General features: G+C 42.6%; 1 protein-coding gene across 2 annotated transcripts in view; it reads right to left on the bottom strand.

The window, feature by feature from the left end:
* Positions 1-20,927, bottom strand: part of EIF2AK4 (eukaryotic translation initiation factor 2 alpha kinase 4) — an 86,161-nt gene that overhangs the window by 23,832 nt on the left and 41,402 nt on the right. For both annotated transcript variants that reach the window (XM_006093130.3, XM_023757460.1), the window contains 12 exons: positions 17,009-17,066; positions 16,726-16,805; positions 14,108-14,209; positions 12,801-12,854; positions 11,772-12,008; positions 10,079-10,154; positions 9,328-9,449; positions 7,152-7,201; positions 6,075-6,243; positions 4,678-4,794; positions 2,949-3,014; positions 14-184 (listed from right to left, as the gene is read on the bottom strand). In XM_006093130.3, the coding sequence (XP_006093192.2) occupies positions 14-184; positions 2,949-3,014; positions 4,678-4,794; positions 6,075-6,243; positions 7,152-7,201; positions 9,328-9,449; positions 10,079-10,154; positions 11,772-12,008; positions 12,801-12,854; positions 14,108-14,209; positions 16,726-16,805; positions 17,009-17,066 (1,302 nt within the window). The remainder of the gene's footprint in view (positions 1-13; positions 185-2,948; positions 3,015-4,677; positions 4,795-6,074; positions 6,244-7,151; positions 7,202-9,327; positions 9,450-10,078; positions 10,155-11,771; positions 12,009-12,800; positions 12,855-14,107; positions 14,210-16,725; positions 16,806-17,008; positions 17,067-20,927) is intronic.

The raw sequence follows: 20,927 nt of genomic DNA, 5'->3' as shown, positions 1-20,927 counted from the left end.
ACAATTGCCAAACCTGTAACTTTATGCCAAGTTTCTTCAACAGCCCAACAACCTCCTCTAGATCTTTTATGCCATACTTCACCAGTTGGGCAACACCTGTTTTCTGTTTTATTAATGAATTTATTGTTGGTGTTAGATCTTGCAAATCTCCCTTCTGCTCAATAAATTTGTAGAGTCGACACAGCTAGAAAGCAAAGAGGCACAGTTAGCTTGCAGTCCACAGCAGGGAAGATTTACATTGCACTGGGTTTTGTACACATACCTCCAATCCAAGAAGAGGATTTGGTAGCTGAAGGTCATTTTAGCCCTTACCACAATCCCAAATGAGGATTATCCTTTTCCAACAACTCGAAGGCACCTCACAGAAGTGCTTCAGGCACCTACCTCCTCACAAGTTCATTTTTAAGCCACACACTTACTCATAGTTAATGCTGACCCCAGCAGGGCAGAGTTTGGCTTTAGCAGAGCTTCCACTATATTTTCTTTCTTTTTTTTTTTTTAAATTTAAATTTTTATTGTTTAAAGTATTACATAAGTCCCCCTTTCCCCCCCATTGACCTCTCTCCAGCCGCCCCCCACCCCCTCCATTATATTTTTAAGCCAATATTGTTCTCCTTTCCATCCTCATTCTCATGAATTTTGATTACTACAGCCATACAAATGGGGGGCGGGGCTGGGGACAGGAAGGCAAAGTCTGTCTTGTTCTATCTAATACCACACCAAAGCAGTCAGAAATCCCCTCTCCTCCCTCTGCCTGACTGATTCCTATTTGTATCTGGTGGTGGTGGTGGTGGTGGGGGGGGGGGGGCAGCTAGATGTCATCTTCTGCAGGCAGCCTCCTGGTCTTTCAGTCCCTGATCCCAGCTCCTAGCTCTTGCCACCTGTATACATGGTCCTTCCCAGGAGAGGGCGGGACTAGCGATGACCTCTCAGTAGCCGGCACAGTCGCTGGCACAGAGCAAGTGAGGAGGCAATAACTGGGATCGTAAGACCAGAGAAAACTTCCCGGAGCTAAAGTGGAAATTATTAAGAAGCAAAATTGTAGCTATTTTAAGGCTGTAGGCAAGCAGAACCTGGTTCAACTCTAAATTGGCACCTGGAAACTGAGAGTTGAATGAACAGTCAGCTTAATATAGTTTCACACAATAATCATAAATTATTTTTTAAAAATAAAAATGTTAAGATCTCTTTATAAAAGATAAAATATTTTAATTTTAAAATGGTCTCATTTAATTTTTTTCTCTTAATAACTTCTTCTCAATAATTGTAACATTAAATTTCCCCATTAATAAAATACCAGAAGCACTAGAGTCAACACCCCCCGGGTTGGGTCCTCACCCTATCGTCACCATCTAACTCACGTCACTTTGGACGACTCACGGTATCTCTTTGGGCCTCAGTGCCTCATTTGTAAAATAAGACGGGGCCAGATATTTGAAACTGTTTTGCAGCATTTCTACTCCTGTTTTTAATATGCTTGGAGTTCTATTTTTAAATAATGAGAGTACCAACTGCCTTATTAGATACTAATTGTTCCATTTTAAACTAACTGAACACATAACTTTGAATCAATGCTTATCATCACAAATGACCAGTGAATAGAAATTTAGCGAAAAGAAGCTGACACTTTAGCAACCAGTGCAGCTTTCACGTGCAAGTGTGAAATAGCTTTGAAATGGGACATTAGTTCAAAGAACCTTTCGGCCTTAACCTAGGGTAGGGAATTACTGAATCGGGCAGTTTGCTGAGCAGACTCTTTGTGCTATTGATACACTCCGCTATTTGTGAACACAAGTATGTGCTGTGTACATGTCTAGGGTTTTATGTAAATACCGGTTTTTTGTATTAGAATGCTATGCCATTAGGTCACTTTGCATATCATCAATATCTCTTCCAATATTTAACATTTAAAATCTAACCTAGCTGAATTTCTAGAACTCCCAGTGCTATTGATCTGGTCTACTTTCCCTACCTGCAAACTATAGGGGTGATTTCTTTAAACTGTGGTCTATGTGTGCCCTGTGAACCTGTTTTAAAGAGCTGAGGGTGAATACATGCTGCAGATGTCCCCTCATGTCTCTCTTTTTCTCCCCCCTCATGTCTTTTTAAAGGCCAATCCTAATTAAGAACTGAAAGCAGTCTGTAGACTCCTCGACTCGCTCATTCTCTCCCTAGCTCTGCCTGACCTGAGTACAGTCACATTGTAACCTCTCCCATGTGTGAGTTTTGCTGATCATAGGATCATGTCTGTCCAAGGGCTACAGGGTTCTGGAAAGGTTTTTAAAATCTCTCTTCCTATGTAAATATTCAGAAAAATGTAAGAAATCCCTGTTGTCTTCTGCATCGCAGCAGCTCAGTTAAGTGTGGGTGACTATGCCAAAGATCTGGGCCCAATCTAATGCCGGCAGGGAGAATACAATAAACCTGGTTACCCCGGGAGATGTTCCTCACAGCTAATGGGATCAAACACAAGAATTTAGGAGGAAATGTACCAGTAAAGCAAGAGCCTTAATTTAGTTCTCAGGCGTTAGAAGACCCTGGTGGGGAGGGGTTGCAGGATGGGTGGATGCCCATTAATCTGCAGAGCTCTGTGCCTCATTCTAGTCCCACAGAATCTATTTCAGAAGAGGATAGCTAGTACTAGGTCTGCTCAGCAGGAGGGCCCACCAGGCAGCCTTTACAAGGGTGTGAAGAGGGTTCTGATGGTGGAGAAAGAACAGGATGATTACAGCACATTAAGCCGCAGCATGGAGAGGCTTTTTTTGATCACAGCACTGGTTTCTCTCTTCCCTTAGTCCCGTGTTGCCATGGTACCTATTAACACTCGGGGAAAACCGTCTGTGAGGCAGCAGGCAGTGCTGCCGGCTTACTGCAGCAAGAATTTGGTGACATTTTCTGGTCTCACAAATTCACAGAGAGCTGTAATAACACCATGAGAAGGTACTTACACTATTAGGAGACAAAGACAGATTACAAAATTTAGCTTCCACTTCTCTCCTCGTCAGCTTTTCTGTCTAATGTAGAAGAAAAAGGTAAAATGAGAGAGACCAAATGACCCTGAACAAGGTACAATTTCCAGGCTAATTCTGTTAAGCACAGTCTTCATTTTGGATAAACTACTCCTAATCATGAAAGATGTGTTAATTCTGTAATTTACAAAAGTTTTTTTTTCCAATTCATATAAAACTTCCCATTATTTTAAATTGTGAAAAACCCTTACATGAAAGAATTAAAAAGGGGAAAGTTGCTGAATGGTGAGGCAACTCTGAGGTGGACAGGCCTGACCAGGGCGTTTCTGTTTGCGGGGGAGGGAGTCAACTGATCTCCGTCCCCCTGATAAAAACCACGGACTGACAGGTTCCGCATTTCATCCCACGCTGGCAGTCAGGCCGTGGCTGTGGATATGAACAAGGCTGACCTGAGGCCTCTGCAAGACCCTGGGGCCAGTGTCTGACTGACATATTGCATCTGTCACTGCTACACAGCAGCAGCATTTTGGGGGAGGAAAGAACCACTAGAAACTGACAGTAATGTTAGAGGCCTCGAGGTATACCTGCCAGATGAAAGAAAGATTAGTTAAGCCTTTTGGTGTATAAAAAACAATAAGCCATTATGGACTTTCACTATTTGTTCTGCCTTAACCAGAGACTGTCTGGTACTGTTAGTTACTGAATCTCCTAGAATCTATGCTTCTTATTTGTTATAAAAAACCAATATTTTACAAGAAAAAAATGATAAAAGATAAGCAAGCATTCACCTCCATCCCAGCCTCATAATATCACACAATTTAAATTTTTCAGCCCGGCTGGTGTGGCTCAGTGGTTGAGCGTTGACCCATGAACCAAGAGGTCACTGGTTTGATTCCCAGTCAGGGCACATGCCTGGGGTGCAGGCTCGATCCCTGGTAGGGGTGTGCAGGAGGCAGTCGATTGATGTTTTTACCTCTCTATCCCTCTCCCTCTCTCTCTAAAATCAATAAAAATATATTTAAAGAAAATAAAATTTTCAGTGTTTTCCCTCCAGGCTCTACTATGATGTGGCTAATTATGAAGAGGAACTGGAGGTGCCACTGCCCTGGTCTCACAGGAAAGAGGTGGCAAGTGAGGCTCCAACAGAGTTTTAAAACACTCTTCCCCAATTCCAGCAACCCAACCTATAAGTGACGTTGCTGGTAAGCACAGGGAGGCTGGAAGGACTAAGGGCAGGGGTAAGTCTTTATCCTCAATGTTAATATTCTCTTCTCTTGGCCTCTGCAAATTAAGTATAATTACAGCACGTGTGAGGATGGAGTGCGTTAACCCACGTAAGGAGATTAGACTAATGTTTGCCACATGGGTGGGTGCTCAGTAAAGGTCGTTATTAGCAAGTGTGAGGACTGATTTTTTGCCTCCAGAAGTAGGTTAGTGAAGAACTTTATTATCTTACAAGTGAAATAAGACAATTTGATCTTTATAAAATCAGAAGTTACCCTTAAAAAACACACAACACCCTGGAAGTCACTAGTCCAGAATAAAAGCTCATTAATTGTTGATATAATCAGAGAATTGGTTCTTTTACCTTATAGCAATGAGGGAAGGAGATACAACTCCAAATTCAATGTCACAGCTACATCACTAAGAAAATGCTCACGAACTATTTGTATCCTTCAATATCAAGTGAAAGTAATTAAATGCTTACCACGGCATCATACAGAATAATGTAGACTTGACTGAGTTTATCTTCTGGGATCCCACAGTGTAAGAGTATTGCTTTCAGTAACATGGTATGGTTCAAGTAAATACTGTAATTTCTTTCCTAGGATACCCCCGAAAAAAAGAGACTATTTTAGTTATAAAAGCAAGGTAGTTACATGACCAAACGTAAGATCTCACTATCAATTTACGATCCTAACACACGAAAAGACTGAGCGTGAAAGACTGAATTTTAGTATATTACTTTCTAGCTTATTTTTTCATATACATTTTTTTCATTTGTTGTAGTCAAACAGTGTAATACCATTTAACACTTTATTACACACATCAAAGTACTTTGGCCTTCAGTTATGTTAAAAAGCCTGAGCAAATTCGCACAGACTTCAAGAGGGAAAGGATCTGGTTCAGTTGTAACTGACTTTATAAGCACAGGCTAGGGAAACAGCTATCCTTACATTTGTCAATTAATGAGCGTTCCGAGTCGTGAGCTACGTCCGGAGCTCGGTGCAGCAGGGCATGCAGAAAAGTGGACACACAGGTTCTGCCCCAAGGAGCACACACCCTGGGCGATTCTGCCTGTGGGAGCACGAGGGTGAGGGTGCTTTACCCTTCCCCTCAAATTCCCCCCTCGGCAGCTGCCTTTGTCTTCCTGCTAAACTGGCTCACTTCTACCACCTCTGTAACTTTCTAAATAAACTTCCTCTTATCATTTGGAAAAAAACAAAAATGAGCACACACTCTGACTGAACAACTACCAACACAACTCAAGGAAGCAGGTGATGTCTTGAGTCAGTGAGAGTTGAAAAGGAAAGGGGGCCAGTCCATCAGTGGGGAGCAGTCAGGCTTCCTGGGGAGAAAGGGCCAACACCATGGCTGGGTAGAGAGAAGTCTTTCAAGAGAAGAACTGTGATGGGAGTGAACAGCACAGGCCCACGGAATGGGGAGGGAGGGCCTGAGAGCCAAACCTCGGGCTAAGAGCAGTGGCTAGGGAGCATGCCAACATGAGGAAAAGTGAAGTTGGGGAGTTGAGAGCTCAGGTATAGGAGGGACCCACCAAGGGCTCTGAAGAGGCTATAAACGTACTAAAAAAAACCATCTTAGGAATCAGCCTAATTTCTTCCATTTTGGAAGAATAGGCAGAAAAACAACACCCTTCCCTCAAAACAAAACAAACAGATAAAAACAAAGGCTGTTCCTTTCAAGGCCTAGGTAAGAGCCTGAGGTAAAACTCAAAAGCAACATCATCAAACTCTCCTGTCACTTTAGTGACAGTGATTCACTGTCAGCACAGCTGGGGTGCAGCTCTGCAGGCGGTGCCCCACCCCACACCTGATGAAGGACTCTGGTGGGGGAACCTCAGAATGTGAGAAAGCGGAAAGGAACCTGAAGGGCTGGGAACTCTTGGATGATTTCATAGATAGTGTAGATGACTTCAGCAGTGGGCAGAGAGCTGTTGGTGGTGGAGGTGACGATATCAAACGCACATTCCAGAAGTTCTTTGGGATGAAATCGGTCTAATTTGCGAGGTCTGAACACACGTTCTATGCAGTATCTGGAGAGAGAAACCTGATTTTTAAGGTCATTGCTTACTGGAATCAAATATGCATAAGACATTTTTGAACAAGTAACAACTATGAAGAAATTAATCAGTGGTATGACAAAGAAAGCCTAAAGAAGGTTTTCCCAGAACAGTCTTGCTTTACGGCCTAGGTTCCAACTCCCAGTTTTCATTACATGTCTGAAATAGAGATGACATTACACACAAAAATAACTCTACCTTAAGTGCTTGCTTTCTACACAGTGATACCCACACCTTAGGACTATGACGATTAACTGTTCATTTGCAGCTGAGAATAAAAGCATGTAAAGAGCTGTGATTTCTTTTGAGGAAAGGAGCCTTACAGTAGGGTGCCTCGTTGACAACAATACTGCTCCACCTGATGAAAACCTGGTGTCAGACCCTGTGGTGTCTGCATGTACAGAAACTTCCCCGGTGCTAAGTGCCCGGAGCTCCTGGTGCTCAGCACTCCTGCTGGTTCACTCCACTTCCCCACTCACAGCTTTTGTTCCGTTACCTATGCAGGCAGTTTTCACGCAGGGATCACTGGCCATTTGTCCCTCCAATTAAGTTTTAAAAGGGACCATCAAGAACAGCCAGCTGTTATTTTTCCAAGCAACTATTCGTGAAAATAATTAGTTATGTTGCTTGGGGATATTCGGAAGTCACAGAACAGACTGCAGGAGCTTCAGTACCCACCCAAGTGCCACCTCCCTCCTGAAGAGGAGACTGACTGTCCTCATCACTTTATAGAAAGGGCTACTGTGCCTGGGTTTTGGACCATATTCCAAACTCAATACTTTAAACCCCAGATTTTTTACTGTACAAGAATCACAGAAGATAAAACATTCTTCCTGGGTTTTCCCCCACATCCACCAAATGAAATCCTCATTGTTTCTTACCGTTTTAAATTCAATATATTATTTCTTGCCACGTATCTTGCAAAAGGAACCTGAGACATAAAGTTTCAAAGGTCAATGTCAAGATGTGTCAACTAGCACACTCCTTTTAGTTTTTAAGTAACAGCTTTATTGAGATAGAACTCATATACCATGGAGTTCAACGCTTTTACAGTGGACAATTCTGTGGCTGTTAGTACATTCACAAAATTGTGCACTGTTTGTCATTCATGTTCCTTGAAATGTTCTTGACTGTGTCAGTCAGCAGCAGACCCCACTGCTGCACATAATAAAGTCGGTGAACCTTATTTATTGTGGTATTTTTTAGGTTGTTAAGTTTGAGGAAAAATTAACTTTTAGGTAAATATATCCTGCCAAATTTTATTATGCCAAGTTAAAATCAGTGCAAGTTATTTGTAAAGATTTTTAAGTGTCATTTATGATAATGCAATCAACATGGGCATTATCTCTTGTGATGAATTCCTTGATTTTCCTACCGATCTTTTAGGAGAAATGCTTAATAACTACCCACTAATAATCATCAAAACTTGTAAAACCATTTTCAGATTGTCCCAAGAGATCTGAGAGCACTGTTAACCAATGGGTTAAATTCTAAAGGGTAATTACTTTTTATCTTTTGTAGTTAACTATCAGCTCACAGAAAAGGAGCTATGTTTAAAAATTTATACTTTAGTCTCCTAACATCTAGAGAAGCAGCAGCCAGTTTTAAGTACCACCGTGTAAATGTTTGTACTTCTACCCTTTCTTTAACAGAGCCCAAATGTCTGATATGCTATTGATTCACTTCTCACTCAAAAAAAATCCCAAATCACTTTACTTACTGTATAAGAAAAACAAGCCAAGATATGGAAGAATTTTTTCTTAAACCAGAAAAGCAAAACATGTTATTGCAATAAGCTGCACAACAAAGGTATGAAAAAGGAAATGCCTTGATTCCACACCCTCTCCAGAAATATACAGTCAAAGGTTCAGTGTATTCTTTGACACTTCACTCTATGGTGATACAAACAAACTGGTGTTTGTGGTCATTCACATGTATGTGAGGGCATGTTTATACCACACACATACCAGATGATGCAAACATAAAGTGCATAAACTCAGTTGTTGTTTTTTTTTTTTAAAATATATATTTTATTGGTTTTTTTACAGAGAGGAAGGGAGAGGGATAGAGAGTTAGAAACATCGATCAGCTGCCTCCTGCACACCCCCCACTGGGGATGTGCCCGCAACCAAGGTACATGCCCTTGACCGGAATCGAACCTGGGACCCTTCAGTCCGCAGGCCGACGCTCTATCCACTGAGCCAAACTGGTTAAGGCCAGTTGTTGTTTTTTAAATTTCTTTTTTTTTTCAGTTTTAAAAATGAAATGTATTTTTTTTTATTGTCTAAAGTTTTACATATGTTTCCTCATTATTAGTGAGGTGGTACACTCAGAAGTTCATCAGCCCCGTGCATTTCTTGTGAGAATTTCCTGGTTTTATCTTTTGCTCATTCCTCTACTTATAAGTGCTTTCTGTACATTATGAGTATTAAATTCGTGTCTGTTTTATGCACGGACAGTGCTACAGATGGGCTTGTCAGCAGCCAACCCTATGAGTGAACAACTGGTAAGAGTGTTGCTGTCAGAGGGAACCCTGGGGACCTGAAGGAAAGCAAGCATGAGCAGATTTCAGCACACCCCGTTAGCAGACACTGCTGTTACAAGAATTTAGTTGTTCTAGACATTAACATGTTAGAAAGTTAGCAAAGATCTGCCCAGGAAGTAGAGAAAAAACTCCATGTATTTGTCTCAGCGGGCTTGGTTAATGTGCTATGGTCATTCGGCAGAGCTCAACCGCGAGGCACAGACGTGGCACCTGCAATGCAGGCTTCAGTTTCTAGGGCCAAAAGCACTTGTATGATTAACGAAGTGGATGTACACAGGGTCAAAGTATTACTGAATTCCAGTAATGCCCTCACCCCAACGACTTCCTTAAACATATGTCTCGTAAAGGTGACATTTAGATTTTAAGTTCAGCAAAAAAAAAAACCCCACAAACAAACAAACAAAAACCCACCCCAAAACAAAAAGATTGGCAGGAGTAATCCTTTAACAGACATGCCACCCCTGCGACCAGACATGGCATCCAAACTGCCAGCAGAGTGTGCCCAGCCTCACCCGCAGGTCGAAAGGAAGCATCACCAGCATCCCGCTGTGGTCCATGAATAAGGCGGCTTCGTTGTGCTCGTATATTTGCCTATTTCGGGGAAGCAGTAGTGGGGTACACAACTGGACAGCTCCTAAGCCAAATTAGAAAAAAAATAACCAATCATTTTTCCGAGGAAACAAGTTAAAATGAACACAAACCTGACAGTGGGGTCCCCTGCTATGGGGACTGTGGAAATCATCATCAGTCTATGGTCAATTCTCAATGGAGAGCTCACCTAAGGTTAGCTTAGCCAATCTAGTCATACTTATGACTCCATAAACCAGCTGTACTTTAGTAGCAAGGTTGTAATATTAAAATCTGTTTCTCCTTAACAAGCTGGATTGTAAAAATAAGCTTTAATTTCACATGATGTCAGTTGCTTGTAATTTAAAAGTAAAATATAATTGCACCCAAATCCATTAACAATACTTTTTTCTTTTAAATATATTCTTGTTGATTTCAGAGAGGAAGGGAGGGGGAGAGAGAATAGAAACATCAATGATGAGAGAGAATCATTGATCGGCTGTCTCCTGCACACCCCCCACTGGGGATAGAGCCGACAACCCAGGCATGTGCTCTTGACTGGAATCGAACCTGGGACCCTTCAGTCTGCAGGCCATTGCTCTACCCACTTAGCCAAACCAGCTAGGGCAATAGTACTTTTTAATGATGAAAACAAAATCTTTTAAGAAGGCATATGATTTTTTCAAAAGTACATACCGTGTCTTTTAAAGATGCGGATGATGGTCTCACACACATGCTGCTGCATCTTGGCTATACGGATCGAAAAGTTGCCCTAAAATAGGACCAATTAAAATGTTATCAAAGCTTAATCAAAAGGATCACCTAAAATATTAATCTGTGGCTTTCATTACATTGCTTGTTCTGAGGATCACTGAAGAGATTTCAACAAGTTAGTCCCTTTCTGAACATATTCAGGTTAGAGAAAGCACAAGTCTTACAGCACGTCCTGCTTGCGGAGGGCCAGCTAAGTTCAGAGTCCAAACTCTTAACCAGGTTGGTATTTGCCCTTCAGAGAGAGAGCTAGTCAAATATACACATTCCCCCTATGGACTCTCGGCGCCATCGTGGAGCAAGCAAACCCCTAACACAGTCCCAATTCCAGCCCCAGAGCCTGCCACCCCTACTGTGGCAGCCCCAGCCCCAATGAACTTGGCTGCTGTGTCGATGTCCCTTGAAATGACACTGGTTTGGAAGCTGCAATTAGAAATAAGCGAGGTCGGGGGACATGGGCTGCCAAGCTGCTGAGGCTCTCATCTGCACTGTCTCTGGTTGTTTCAGCACCACTGTAGTGACCGCTCCGCTGAGAGGTGCTCCTGACCGAGGAGGGGTGAAGACAAACTTGGTGCAGGCATACATTTTCAGGGGATGAGGGGAGCTGCTCCCAGTGCAGAGAAGACAGAGAGGGGTGGGGGGCGGGGGGCACATACATTTTTTTTACCCTGTTTTTTTTTTAAAGAAAACACTGACAGCTCTCAAACCTGGCTATCCTTTAGAAACCAGCTGGGAGCTTTTAAACAGATTCTTCAAGTACCTCACACCTGGAGATCCAGTCACTAGAATGGGCATCTGTATTGTCAAAGGGTCTCCCAGGAGATTCTGACGTGCAGCCAGCACTGGGAGTTACTGACTACCTGATATGTAGCTGAGCTGGTTGATGTCTTTGGCTGTGGACAGCTGGGCCCCATCAGTCTCTAAAAGCATTCCTTCTCATGTCCTGGGGCAGTGGTCGGCAAACTGCGGCTCACGAGCCACATGCGGCTCTTTGGCCCCTTGAGTGTGGCTCTTCCTAAGCCTTAGGAGTACCCTAATTAAGTTAATAACAATGTACCTACCTATACAGTTTAAGTTTAAAAAATTTGGCTCTCTGCCGAAACCGGTTTGGCTCAGTGGATGGAGCGTCGGCCTGCGGACTGAAGGGTCCCAGGTTCGATTCCGGTCAAGGGCATGTACCTGGGTTGCGGGCACATCCCCAGTGGGGGATGTGCAGGAGGCAGCTGATCGATGTTTCTCTCTCATCGATGTTTCTAACTCTCTATCTCTCTCCCTTCCTCTCTGTAAAAAATCAATAAAATATATTTAAAAAAATAAATAAAAATAAAAAATTTGGCTCTCAAAAGAAATTTCAGTCGTTGTACTGTTGATATTTGGCTCTGTTGAATAATGAGTTTGCCGACCACTGTCCTGGGGGGTGGGTCAGAAATTCCTTCAAGTAAGTGATTAAAAGTGTGGTTCTTCCCAGAATAATACAAATGCACACATTTTTCATACACAGACCTCAGATTAAGAATTTATGTTGGAGGCCTTAAAGGAATCCATGAAAAATTAGAAACTGACTTGATCCTTCTGTGAGCCAGGTACAGCTCTCTATCGAAGCCTTGCTTAAGCCCACCTTCAGTATGTCGCTGTCATAGGTGTAGTCAATGGCAGGGGGGATGCGCTGGGAGAAGATCTGGGCCATCATGGTGCGATAGGCCTTCCCGTCCACGTTGGCCAGGGTGTGGTGCAGCACCTCATGCAGCTCCGACTCCTCCATCTGCGGTGGGGGCAGCAGCTCACTTTTGAGCAGTTCTGTGGCTGTGGGCCGCTTTGCCGGATCGTGGTTCAACAGCCAGGAGATGACAGATTTCTATAACAAAACCCAGGCATACCAGGGAGGAGAAGCAACAGATGATGCTCAGGAATTCTCCTGACAAGCCGGTGGTTGCTTCCAGTCAAAGACAAGACACCATACTTCATGCACTTAGTGGGTGCATTTTCATTTCTGAAGGTTGCTGAATTTGTCATTTTCCTCCCTGCACTTCAATAGGCCCACAGTGCTGTGTAACAATGTAACAGAGGCCCTTTTTATATTTTATTGACATAAATGACCCAAAAATCCTCAACAACTAACTAGCTGGGCGCCAGTATTAACCTATGACAAGCCACATACACACACATGCAGATATTTATAGCATGGAGGAGAAATTATTTTGCTCTAAAATACTGTAACTTCAGATTGTCTGGTCTTCCCCTTCACAATCTGAACTACTTGAACCACAAAACAGAACAAAATGATAGTTTTAAATTATTTTTCTTTTCTTAAAATCCTAAGCTTTCTCTAAAACAATGAGTTATAAAAGCATTCTCTCTCTCTCTTTTTTTTTTCAACAGGGAAGGCAAGGTTCCAAATAGCACTTCAAAAGCACAATGAACCACACAAAAGAACTCTGTAGTTTGTTAATTTTCTGTGCCAATCCTTGGCATTTTTATGGTGTGTTTCAAGATTAGTGACGTTTTAAGTGCTTTATCTTTTGATTTTCCCTCTAGTTGTTCCCAGGACACAAGAGAATGAGTGGCAGAAGATTACTAATTGAAAAAGAATAAAAATAGTAATTACAAATCAAGAGTGAGGATGGTGTTTAAAGCATCAGAAAATTACCTGCTTTGTATGCTCTCCATCATCGAAGTCTTCTGGAAACTTGGGTGAAGTGGGCTAAAAGAATATCATATTCAAATCAGCAAGTGCTTGGCAGACTGCCACAGTGAAAGCATTCATTCACCAGAGGTAAGAAAAGCAAATACAGAAATGAAAATCTGCCAACAAGGGAAGATGGAGGTGGCACCTTCTTGAAACCCAGTGCCATTCTTCCAAGTACATACATACTGATGCAAACGTTACCCAAATGACAGCCTAGATGATAGGAAGCACCTTAGGTGAGGACAAGGTATTTAAAATCTAATGGTTTCAGAAAACAAGAAAGTAGCTTTATTAAACACACAGATGAAAAAAGGCAAAAAACACCAAACCATCAACACAGAGTAAGAGAAAAACATTAACTGAAACCTCTACTTCCCCCAAAGGTCTCACCTTTCTGGTAAATAAGACCCTAATTATAACATTAACTTGACAGTTTAGATATTCTTGAAATGAGGTAAATTTTGACTAAAGAAAGGCACTTCATCAAAGGCAATTCTCAAGTCACGGGAAGGGCACAGTAATCGCTTTATTTACTCCTTTACTTTATGAACATAGCTGCCCACGCTGTACTGGCAGTAAAATAATTCAAGTGTTTTCCAAAGCACTGGCTCAGCTCAGGAAGGAAGGGGAAGAATCTCAGTATCTTTTGCTCATGAATATGTAAATCTAAATCACCCTCACCCACACCTTACTCTCCACTTTCATCTTAATGCCTTTTCTAATTCGCGTCCTTGACCTCACACACTGTTAACATTAGCTACTTTTCAGTTTGGATAATAACAGAGGCAAGAATTAATCCCAAGAACACAAATGGAAATTTCATTGAGGAAAAAAATTCAAGTGGCCGATATTTTGGTCATGGTAGTTTTCTTTAGGCACCAGCTGGGACCTTTAATTTTTAAAAGTTAATTCCCATTAACCTTATAACCCATTTTCACTGCTGTAACTGTATTGATATTATGCAAAAGTTCTTGGATTTTTCCTTTGTTTTAAAATTAAGAGTAAACCTCTCAGGATCATTTAAAAAAAATAACTATAGCTTAGCAATTTCTCCAAGTAAGATTTCTAAAAATAAACAAAACTGGGGAGTTTCTCATCACGGGAAGTATGCAAGAGATAGATTTCTACTTATTAGGAATACAGAAAATTATAGCAGGATCACTTTTTCTATATTACAAGTACCAGAAAAACCCTCTGCACTGAATTCTGCTGTCCATGCTAAGATCCAGGTTACTGGAAAATGATGCACTGAAACATCTCATACATACATCTCTGAGTTGGTTGAGAACAAAGATCCTTTCTGAGGCCGTGACCATGGGGTAATAGGACATCTCAAAGAAGATGATTCCCAGGCTGAAGAGATCCACTTTCTGAGGAGGAAAAATAATTATATTTAGAGAGTGGTGATATGAAATGTTATTTACCAGGGAATTATGAGCGCTGTTAATTGGAATTAAAGTTTGCATAAGTGAAAAACAAGCCAATTAAATAGAAAAAAATTAATTTCTTCTAAAGAATAGGAATAAGGTATAGATGAGATTAAATATTTGGCAAGACTTTTCAGTATTTCCCTTGAAATTTAATTGTGACTGGTTTAGAGACATAGATAACCACTGGCCAACCATTGAGAATAATTACTTAAAAAGCAAAGACAACTGAGATTTGTCTCAAGAATTTGCCTTGCATCTTAACTAATCTCAAAAGTGAAACACAGGCCAAAATCTGCAGTTAACAACAAAGATCAGCTATTGCTTGCAAAGCCATACCAACGAGGCAGAGAAATTGCACAACAGAAAGATCATAGACAAATCCTAACAAATATAGAAGTGCAAGCAAAGAGGAAAAAGGTGAAGTCAGTGCAGAGTGCCCGAGAGGGAGCTGCCGGGAGAGCCAGAGGGCATGTGCCACAGGCAGCCAGCACAGCCCGGCGGAGGGAGCCTCTCACAGTCACCGCACAGGCATGGAAACCACTTTCAAGAAAACTCCTGAATGAACTGGAGTCAAGGATTAGTAGGAGAGCCTCTCCAATTATCACCAGTGACCTCTGCAGTTTTAAAAACAAACGTTCATGGTGGCATTTCCTACACGTGTTGGCTGTAGAAAATGTGGAATATTCAGAAAAGCACCAAGATCAAAATAGCAAGCGCTCACAATGTCACCACAGTTACTATCGATGTCTAAGGATGCCCACTTTGTGCTTTTTAATATGTACACATGTACACACTATAAAACTAGAGCCATGCTATTCTTGTAACTTTTATTCCCTTAATTTAGTGATATTTTTTAAAATACTATATCATTTTTCTAAAGCTTCTAAAATATGACCTTAATGACATACAGTATTCAATTACGTGGAAGTCTCATAATTTATTTGACCAGTTCCCTATTTTTAAACATGCTGGTCATTTTTCACTGTTATAAATAATACTATGGAGAATTCCCTTTACACTAATCCTTTTTGGAATGTCCATGGTTGTTTCTTTTTGGTACATTTCAAAAGGTGGAACTTCTGGGCCAAAGAGTAGAGTGCTTTTAAGGATTTAATCACACTATTCTACATTGCGTTCGGAAAGGTGGCACCGAAAGTCCCCTCCCACACCCAAGTCCATCTCCCCCCACCCTCACTCTTGATGGGTCTTCGGAGGTCTGTCTCAACTTTCTGTCAATGCCAAGTGCTCCCTGTCAGAGCCCAAACCCAGGCTTGTGTTTTGATGTGAACTGCCTGCCTAATATATTTTTAAAATTTAGCTCTGCACTCTTGCTTTAAGTGATCTCATCCAATCTCATAGCTTTAAATCCCATCTGGGTGCTGATGACTCTCACATTTATACCTCTGACTCTGACCTTTCTCAGCCTTGAACCTGGAGTCTCTCGCAACCTACTGGACATCTCCAGTTGGATTTCTCGTGAGGTATTTCAAAGCTAACATGTCTCAAATGGAATTTTCCTGCCATCTTCTCCTCCATGTCTTTCCTCAGGTCTTCTCATCTCATTCACCTGAGCAGTGTCCCATTTTCCTTCCTTTTCCTCACCTAAATCTACTCTATGAGGAAACCCTGTCAATTCCCCCCAAATTATCCTATAACAGCATACTTCTCCCCGCCTCACTTGGTACCACTCTGGTTCCAGCTACCACCTGCTCCATCTGAACTTCTGCAAAGCCTCCAGCAGCAGCTGGAGTGACCTGTCGCTCGAGATCCTTCAGCTGTTCCCTGTGCCTGGTCCTTGTCATGGCTAAGCTGGCCCTGCACAGTCGGACCCCTGCCCTCCTGTCCAGCTTCACTTCATGCCTCTCTCCCCATTGCTCACTGCACAGTAGCTACACAGACCTTCTCTTTGATGCCTTAAATGTGCCAAACCAGCTCTCACCCCGTCTTCTCTTTAGGCATGCTACTGCCACTTCACCCCCCCTTTCCTCCCAGGCATGCTCCAACCTCCAACTCTGCATGGCTTTTCCCTTCTTTTCCTTTATCCTAACAGCCATCTTCTTGGAAAAGCTTTCTCTGGTTTAATCTAAAGACGATGTCCCTAGTGTTCTCTGGTCACTGGACCCCTTTTCTTCTTAGCTTTTATTGAGGGCTGGAATAAGGTATCTGTCCTATTACTCGACTGCCTTATTCCTTGTGCTCCTGGGGCCTGGCCTGGAACTGGGTTAGTTCAAATCTTCTTTGAACGGATGGAGGGACTGTAAATTATCTCGGCAGCAACTGTGTCAGCGTCAGTCACTGTCCTGTGTAGTGTAGTCACTCAGTATACATGTGGATGTATATGAAATGTTCCTGACTATTTCAGCTGGTAACTAAACCCCAAATGCCATGACCTTGATGTTCTTACTATTGTCTCACTCTTGAGACCTTTCCTTCTCTCCCAGAAGCTTTCCCTTTACCTGGTTGTACGCAGATTTGGTGCTTCCTTGGACTTCCGGGCTTACATACAGAGCAGTGCCAACCATCCCAGTCAAATGGCCTGCATGGAAGAAGGCGAGAGGAGGGTTTCCAATAACAGGACTTTAAAAAAAGGCCAATTTTCATTTAAAAAAAAGTTTCTTGTGCCCTGACCGGGAAGCAAGTCGTGACCTCCTGGTTCATAGGTCGACACTCAACCACTGAGCCACACTGGCCAGGCTGTGGTGTGTTTTTTAATTCATGAATAAAATATACTGGATTTACCTGAAGGGTCTGATTTAATTAAGTGATCTCCTGCTGCATCATCTTGTTTGCCATCAGCCTAAAAGTATAAACCAAATATCAGATTAAAATGTTATATTATTCCATACGAATGGCTTATCCATTTCTAAATAAAGACTGAATGAAAAATATCACACAGAAACCAGAATAATTGTAATAAAGCTTTTTTTTTAGCTGTAAAATTTTTTGTTTACTTGGCCCACTAATGCAGAGCTTGCCAGAAACCCAATAAGATCAAGAAGAAGGGCAATTCACTACAGAACTCTTTCTTTGTGACAGAAACTCCTGAAGCTTATAGAAGCAAATGCCAAACAGAATCTATTTACTAGGAAGAGGAAGAATATATTAACCACCACCATCACCACCTCACTTTCTAACTTTCCCATTCATTTGGGTCAATTTTTATTCTTTTTTCCTAGAGGCTGGCCACCAAATTCCCACTATCACTGCTAACACCTCTTACGTAGCCTCACCTTCCTCCACTGTATCTGTGACAGTGCTGATTCACATACTTCCCTAAATCACTACTTTGCTGACATTACCCCATAGGTCGCTATTACCAGCACCATCATCAATACTAGCAGCTGTTAAAACTTTCAGTGCCGGGCACTGTCCACAGCTTTCCTGTAGTCTTGTCTTATCCTGCTGACAACTCCCTGAAGTAGGGAGTAGTGTTAGACACCTTTTGTAAATGTGACTGAGAGGTTAACCAACTTGCCCAACGTCACAACACAAAGAACTGGCAGAGACAGGATGCTAGTCCAGCTGTGCTCTTATCTACCTCACTATATAAGCTTTCCAGAAAGCAAGTTAAATTCTTTAGTTTGGGGACCAAGATCCCCATCATTTAGCCCTTCCTTGGTCTTAGCATTCCTCTATATACTCCGTGCTGGTCAGGACCACGTTCTTACTGACCCCCTTCCATTTCCTCCCTCTCTGCTCCTTCTAACCTCTCCTTTTAATTCAGCCTCTATTTACCATTTATCCAAATGGATTATTTACCATTAATCCAAATCCTATTTTATTTTCTCTGACCGCCCTTAGAATTAACGGCATTTACTAACGGCGTACTATTTTGGAACTTAATAACTTGGGCTTCCAATGTCAAGTAAACTCTCCCTCTGGCACTCAAGGTCTGCCACCTACAGGGCTTTCAACCTTACAGCATCCTCTCTCACCTGACAACTTGCTGGCCTTCAAACAATCATGTCTGCTCACCTCAGGGCCTTTGCTTACACTTATTTTTGCTGGAATCCCCATCCTGGTGTCACTATACCCTGCCCTCAAGCTTGGCCTGCTGGACTCACATCCATCCTTTAAGGCACATTTGAAATGCTGTTTTCTTTATGTAGCTTTTCTTGATCCTCATAACCATATGTACATTTTCTCCTTTTATCTCTCTACTAGAGGCCCAGAGCACAAAATCATGAGTGGGTAGGGTCCCTAAGTCTAGCCTGCGATGAGGGCCATCTCCCGCCCACTCACCAGTCCCCAGCGCCGCCCCACCACTGCCACCCACCCTGGTTCCCCGTTCGCCATCTGGAGATCTATTGGAGCCTGTGGGCCAGGAGGAGAGATCAAGAGGTCGGCTATTCTGCCCACTTGCCAGTCGCCAGTCCCCAGTCCCGCCCCACCGCCGACACCCACCCCAATTCCCCGTGGTTCCCTGTTCGACATCCAGCGATCGGAGCCTGCGGCCGGGGGTAGGCACCAAGAAGTCTGCCTTCTGTCCGCTTGCCAATCCCCAGTCCACCTCGCTGCTGACACCCACCCTGGTTTCCCATGGTTCCCCATTTGCCATCCAGTGAACGGAGCCTGTGGGCTGGGGGAAGGGATCGAGAGGTGGTCAATGCACCTCATTGCGACTGGTCGATCGATTGTTCTGGTCGTTATGCTGTTATGATTGCTGGCCTTTTTTTTTTTTCAGATTAATTGAAATTAGTCTTTATTAATGGAAATAAGTATTGAAATCAATAGATACACTAATTCAGCATTAAGTTTATAGTCCTCTAGGACTAAATTTAAGCATTTAAGTTATCTTTTAAGTATAGTTTACATATGTTTCTTCCAGTATTAGAAAGTTTCTTTTTTTTTATTAAATCTTTATTGTTCAGATTATTACATTTGTTCCTCTTTTTTCCCCCCCATAACTCCCCTCCTTCCAGCTCCCACCCCACCCTCCGCCCTCACTCTCCACCCACTGTGTTCATCCATAGGTGCACGATTTTTGTCCAGTCTCTTCCCGCATCTCCCACACCCCTTTTCCCCCCAAGAATAGTCAGTCCATTCCCTTTCTATGTCCCTGATTCTATTATAATCACCAGTTCATTCTGTACATCAGGTTATTTATTCACTTGATTCTTAGATTCATTTGTTGATAGATGCATATTTGTTGTTCATAATTTGTATCTTTACCTTTTTCTTCTTCTTCCTCTTCTTAAAGGATACCTTTCAGCATTTCATATAATACTGGTTTGGTGGTGATGAACTCCTTTAGCTTTTCCTTATCTGTGAAGCTCTTTATCTGACCTTCAATTCTGAATGATAGCTTTGCTGGATAAAGTAATCTTGGTTGTAGGTTCTTGCTATTCATCACTTTGAATATTTCTTGCCACTCCCTTCTGGCCTGCAAAGTTTCTGTTGAGAAATCAGCTGACAGTCGTATGGGTATTCCCTTGTAGGTAACTGAGTTTCTTTCTCTTGCTGCTTTTAAGATTCTCTCTTTGTCTTTGCTCTTGGCATTTTAATTATGATGTGTCTTGGTGTGGTCCTCTTTGGATTCCTTTTGTTTGGGGTTCTCTGCGCTTCCTGGACTTGGAAGTCTATTTCTTTCACCAGGTGGGGGAAGTTTTCTGTCATTATTTCTTCAAATAGGTTTTCAATATCTTGCTCCCTCTCATCTTCTGGTACCCCTATAATTCTGATGTTGGTACGTCTGAAGCTGTCCCAGAGGCTCCTTACACTATCTTCGTATTTTTGGGTTCTTTTTTCATTTTGCTTTTCCGGTTGGGTGTTTCTCGCTTCTTCGCATTTCAAATCTTTGACTTGATTCTTGCACTCCTCTGGTTTGCTGTTGGGAGTCTGTATAATATTCTTTATTTCAGTCAGTGTATGCTTACTTTCTAGATGGTCCTTTATCACACCATCGAGGGTCTCATTAGATTTCCTGTACATCTCATCAAGTTTATCGACAGACTCTAGAAGCCTCTTGAGAGACCTCAAAAGTGTGGTTCTGAACTCAGTATCCTCCCTTGATAGTTTTGTCCTGTTTCTTTGTCTCCGCATTTTTTACGCTTTCTTGGTACACCCCCTAGTGGTCTTTGTGCGCAGTCTTGTTGTAGTTAAGCCTTGATTGTTATAGTTAATACTAGAGGGATTTGACCTCCAGGCCGACTGGCTGTGATAATCAGCTGTGTCTGCAGTGGAAGAACTTGTGTCCTCTAGGGAGGTGCTAATCTAGCCTTTGCCTGAGGCTATCCAGCAAATGCCTGTGTGCAGGGCTTGGGCGGGGCGGGTCCCACGGGATCAACAGGGCGGAGGAGGGAGCAGTTATGGCTGCTCTCAGTCCGTCCCCAGGGGCTCTGCCTCTGTCCCAGCAACAGCTGCCAACCTTGGAGGGACCGTAGCCAGACAGTCCTGCTTCTCCCGTTTGAGTCTGGGTCCCTAGAGACTCGCCCGGATCTGGAGCTCTGAGTCTGAGGCTCCCTCCGGATTGAAACAGACAACCGCACCCTCAGACACCAGCCCGCGCCGCACGCACTCCGCACCTTAGTATTTTACTTTAGCACTGCGCCTCCTCTGATTCTTGGTTCCTCCTAGTTGTAGAACTTCCATTCAGCCAGCCTTCCTGTGGTTCTGGATGATGTCCGTTCAGTCTTTTAGTTGTATTTTTGAAGTGGTT

The sequence above is a fragment of the Myotis lucifugus genome, unplaced genomic scaffold, assembly GCF_000147115.1.
Source record: "Myotis lucifugus unplaced genomic scaffold, Myoluc2.0 scaffold_109, whole genome shotgun sequence".
Lineage (NCBI taxonomy): Eukaryota > Metazoa > Chordata > Mammalia > Chiroptera > Vespertilionidae > Myotis > Myotis lucifugus.
The sequence above is the reverse complement of the archived record's forward strand: the minus strand, read 5'-3'. Positions and strand labels throughout refer to the sequence as shown.